The 4,719-nt window shown below is 21.5% G+C and overlaps 1 protein-coding gene across 1 annotated transcript; it reads right to left on the bottom strand.

Moving 5' to 3' along the window:
* Positions 1–2,762: 2,762 nt before the first annotated feature.
* Positions 2,763–4,169, bottom strand: LOC127284969 (uncharacterized). Its single transcript, XM_051310709.1, has 2 exons — positions 3,978–4,169; positions 2,763–3,511 (listed from the first exon to the last, which is right to left on the bottom strand). The coding sequence occupies exon 2, from the start codon at positions 3,500–3,502 to the stop codon at positions 2,783–2,785; it is 720 nt and encodes a 239-aa protein (XP_051166666.1). The 5' UTR covers positions 3,503–3,511; positions 3,978–4,169; the 3' UTR covers positions 2,763–2,782.
* Positions 4,170–4,719: the final 550 nt, after the last annotated feature.

The raw sequence follows: 4,719 nt of genomic DNA, 5'->3' as shown, positions 1-4,719 counted from the left end.
AAAGTTGTATATTGATTCAAAAATTGTATACAAATACAAAAAATTTATAATGAGAAAAAAGATGCGCCAGGAAATTTCGTACAAGATAGTAATTTGAAAAAAATTTATTTTTAAGGTACCAGGGGCCAACGATTACCTATTAAATATTAATTATAAAAACACAGGCCTCGAATCAACTTAAAGACACAAAACAGTCGTTTTAGTCGATTTATATTCCAAAAAAAAGTGGATTTGTTTTTCATTTTAACAAAAATATTTTACAGATTTTTAAATAAAAATTTTTTTTTAATAATAATCCTTTTCGAAGGGTTAAAGTTGAAATTTTTAGAAATAATTAAATTTCAAAAGATATAGTTAATTTTCAAACAATTATTAAATTTTACAGATCTAAAAATAATTTATCAAACAATTTTTGGAAAACATTTTTTAAATTTAATTGAATTTTCAAAGATTTAAAATTGAGATTTTTGAAATTAATTGAAACTTTAAGTGTTTTGTAATTAAAATTTTAGATGATTTCACTAAAAATTTATTAGAAAATGCGGACAAAATACAATAATTTGAAAATCATTTTTAATTGAAAAATGGTTTCACATAGTTGAATTTTCAAAGAATATTATTAAAATAGTTAAAAATAATTGAATTTCCTTAGAGTTATAATTGAAATTATTAAATTTCAAAAAAAAAAAATTTCGATGGAAAATTTTAGAAATTTTAGATGCTTTTAAATTCAAATTATTGAAAATTCAATTAATTTTGAATTAAAATTTTTGAGAATAATGAAATTTAATTTTGATTTTAAATTTGGAAAATAATTGTACTTCAGTTCATTTTGAATTAAAAATTTTGGGAAATACTTGAATTTTACTTGAAATTTTTTATAATAATTTAATTTAAGTTCATTTTTGATTGAAAATTTGGATAATTAATTTTGAATAGAAATTTTAGAAAATAATTGAATTTTATTTCATTTTAAATTGAAAACTTGGTAAATAATTAAATTTTAAATTGAAAATTTTGGATAATTATTGAATTTTAATTGATTTTGAATTAAAATTTCGGGTAATAATTGAATTTTAGTTTATCTTGAATTGAAATTTTTAAAAAATAATTCAATTTTATTGTGATATTTTTTTTTAAATTATAAACAATTGTTAAATTTCATAAAAATTTTAATTGAAAAATAATTTTGATATAATTGAATTTGTAATGTATTTCATTAAAATTATTAAAAATAATTAATTTAGTGAAGAATCATTTTAGTTCAAAATTTGTTAAATAATTGAATTGAAGAAGATCTGAAGAAGATCTACATTTTATACCAAAAAAATGTATTTTATTTACATTTTCTTTTCAAATGTAAAAAACAAGTCGCAATTTATTAAAATAAGTTGATAAAAGTCGTATTTTTGAAAAAAGTCGGAAAAAGTCGTATAATCCGAGGCCTGTAAACATATAATTTTCATTATTATCATTTAATATGTTATAATATTCTAATAAATTAAATTATTATTAATAATATTAATCTTTAATTTCTTTATAACAAATAATTAAATCCTCAATTTGGCGCGCTTGCGCGCGTTTAATTTTGCTAGTTAGCTTAATAATAAATTAATTAATTTTTTTATTACGAAAATTTAACCTGGTAATAAATGTATTAAACTTTATTTTAAAGCTGAAATAAAGCATAAAAGTGGGTGAGCGAATTTACCCGCAATGAGCGAAATAACCCCGTTTTACGGTACGTTATTTAGTTAATTAATTTATTTACAGAGAAAATTTGACAAAAAATTATTTTCTCATCGTGATATTTTTTTTGAGCTACCAATAAATTTTTTACAAATAAAATTTAAAAAAAATTATTTTCTCATGGTGAAATTTTTTCTGTGCTACGAGTAATTTTTTTTGTTAATTATATTCTCATCGTGATATTTTTTTAGGTCACAAATAATTGTCTTGAAAAAATTTTTTTTACTACGAAATTTTAACAAAAAAATTATTTTTTAATGGTAATATTTTTTTTGGCCAACAAATTTTGTTTTTGTCAAATTTTCGTTAAAAATAATTAATTAACGAATTATTAAGTATGACATTATGTTATTAATAATTATTTATGACATTAATTATTTATTAAGTTAATTATTTGTCATATTTAAAATAAAATAAAATATCTAATAAAATCAAATTTTTCAAATGTTTCCGCGCTGCGCTGATGGCTCAGCTCTGGACTTAAGTTCGCTCAACGCCACAGGGAGGGCGAACATCATAACTGTTTCTCGCAGTTGAGGTGCCTTTAGATTGGTATATAAGCAGTGATCGAAAATTTTTTTTTTGTCGAAATTTTTTTCTGCCCGATGTCTCTCCTTTATTGGATTTGAGACAAATTCTTTTTTGGAAGAAATGGTTTCACTAATATTTTGATGACCATTTTTTTATTTTAATTTAAATATTAAAAATAAAATAATAATAATAACTATAAAAAAATAATAAAAATAAATTTTTTTTTAAATTATTGATTTTTTAAATTATTATTAAAATTTTTAATATTGGATATTGGACTTACTAAATTACTAAATAAATAATATTAAAATAATTTTTGCAACATCGTAAACGACGTAGTAAACGACGTAGTAAACGACATCGTAAACGACGTAGTAAACGACGTAGTTTGCTATCCCAAATTCCGCTTTCATTTACGACGTCGTTTACTACTTCGTTTACTACGTCGTTTACTACGTCGCAAACTACTTAGAATACGACGTCGTAAACGAGGTCGGAATTTTCAACAGGGTGGAAAATGCATTTCATAAACTGTTGAAGTCATGTTAGTTGCATTTTTTCTGTCTGTCGCGTAGGTAGCTGCTACTGCTTCATTTAATGATGTTGAAGTAAATCTTGTCAATGTTGCCGTTCCATTTATATAATAATGTGTTTCATACCACGTATTGAGTTCGCTTTGTCCTCGATACAATATAGAATTATGATATTTACTTGGATCTTTGGATTGTACTATTGCTAATCTGTAGAAAGCATTCCTCATTTGTCTACCCTCATCCGTGTCTTGTCTTATTCGTTCAAAGCCATAATTAGTGTAATATGCAATGGAAAAGGCATCTTCAAAACTTATTACAGATGACAAATTAAAAATATTATATATCTTAGCTACTTTATAATACATATCTTTAAAATGCCTTAAACCGTAAAAGTACCAATCATAACCCAAATTCTTGCTATTACCTAAATGATACAATATATGTCTATGAGTATTTCTCCCCATTTCATATAATCTATATGACAATGAGCAATTGTTATCAAAATTTTCCTTGTGCATTAAGTCGTAAAACAATTCTGGTTCAACCATTCCTGAAGCTGTGAGACGTGCAATTTCTTTATCCCTGGATAGTTGTTCCTCATTTAATTCAGAAGCATTGCTGCAGGTGCACAACGTAATAAGAATAAGAATAATTTCCAAATAATGAATTACATCATTTGATATAGCCATGATTGGAATCTGAAAAATTGTATCAAAATTATTGCGCCTTTTTAAATTTTAATTAATAAATATTTTAATAATATTGTTATTTTAAATAATTTTTAACTATACATTTAGAAAAAATTTTAAATATTGCCTAATTTATTCATGCAAAATTTTTGTTTTATACATTTTTTTTTAGGAAAATATTTAACGTGCTATTAAATTATCTTTAGTATTATGAATTTTTAAAATTTTGTATGATAAGTCATAATTGTTGTGTTGAAACAAGATATAAGAAAAAAAAATCAAAATTCATTTCTAGGAATTTAATAAATTATATAGTAATTGACAATTGTCAAAAGAGCAATCATCATGAATATAAAATATGCATAATTATTTAAAAATTATCAAATTAATTTAACAAGTTTTGTTACATATTTTCAAATTTTAACCAATGTAATATTGAAAATATCAGTCAATTATAAGTAATTTTTATAGTTACCTTCTGCCTTATTTTTCTTTAGACTTATTTAGTTACACTTATAGTGTTTAATATAAATTTCTACCATTTATATACTGCTCACAGCAGGTATAGATAACACAGTAAAATAATAAAAACAAACATTTCAAGTTGAAATATAAATTTTTTGTGATCAATTCATGTACACTTTGCTTCTGCATGAAGATATCGAGTCTATATATTAGAATAGATGTTGTATATTAAAAGATTTTATTTATTAATTTTTATAAGAGAGATTGTATATTTTGGATAAGGACTGTTTTATTTATATATATATATAAATAATTACTGTCATTATTTAATTATTGCATAATTAATTTATTATTATTATTGTTATTATTAAAAAACTTTTTTAGTAATTTAAAGATAAAAATGAGTTTTTAATAGATTTACAAAATAAGGTTTACCAATTTAAAATTTATTAATTTTAAAAAATATATTTATTTGAAAAGAACAATAAAAAAAAATTTAAGAAAGTAATAAAATATTGAGAAAAATTTTTAAATATTATTTTTATGTAAAATGCATGCGAATTGAAAAATAAAAGAAAGATATATCTTAATCGCATGCATTTTACATAAAAAATATTATCCTATTTTTTTAATATTGTCGGTTTTTTTTATTTTTCTTATTTATATTTCTTGTTCTAAATTTTAAATATACGTATTCTTTAAAACAAAGTTTTAAAGTAGTAAAAATTCTATATTTTTTAAATAGCAACATT

Source organism: Leptopilina boulardi, unplaced genomic scaffold (genome assembly GCF_019393585.1).
Source record: "Leptopilina boulardi isolate dan_hultmark-lab unplaced genomic scaffold, ZJU_Lbou_2.1 LbouV2_327, whole genome shotgun sequence".
NCBI classification, from domain to species: domain Eukaryota; kingdom Metazoa; phylum Arthropoda; class Insecta; order Hymenoptera; family Figitidae; genus Leptopilina; species Leptopilina boulardi.
This window is presented reverse-complemented; position numbering and strand designations above follow the sequence as displayed.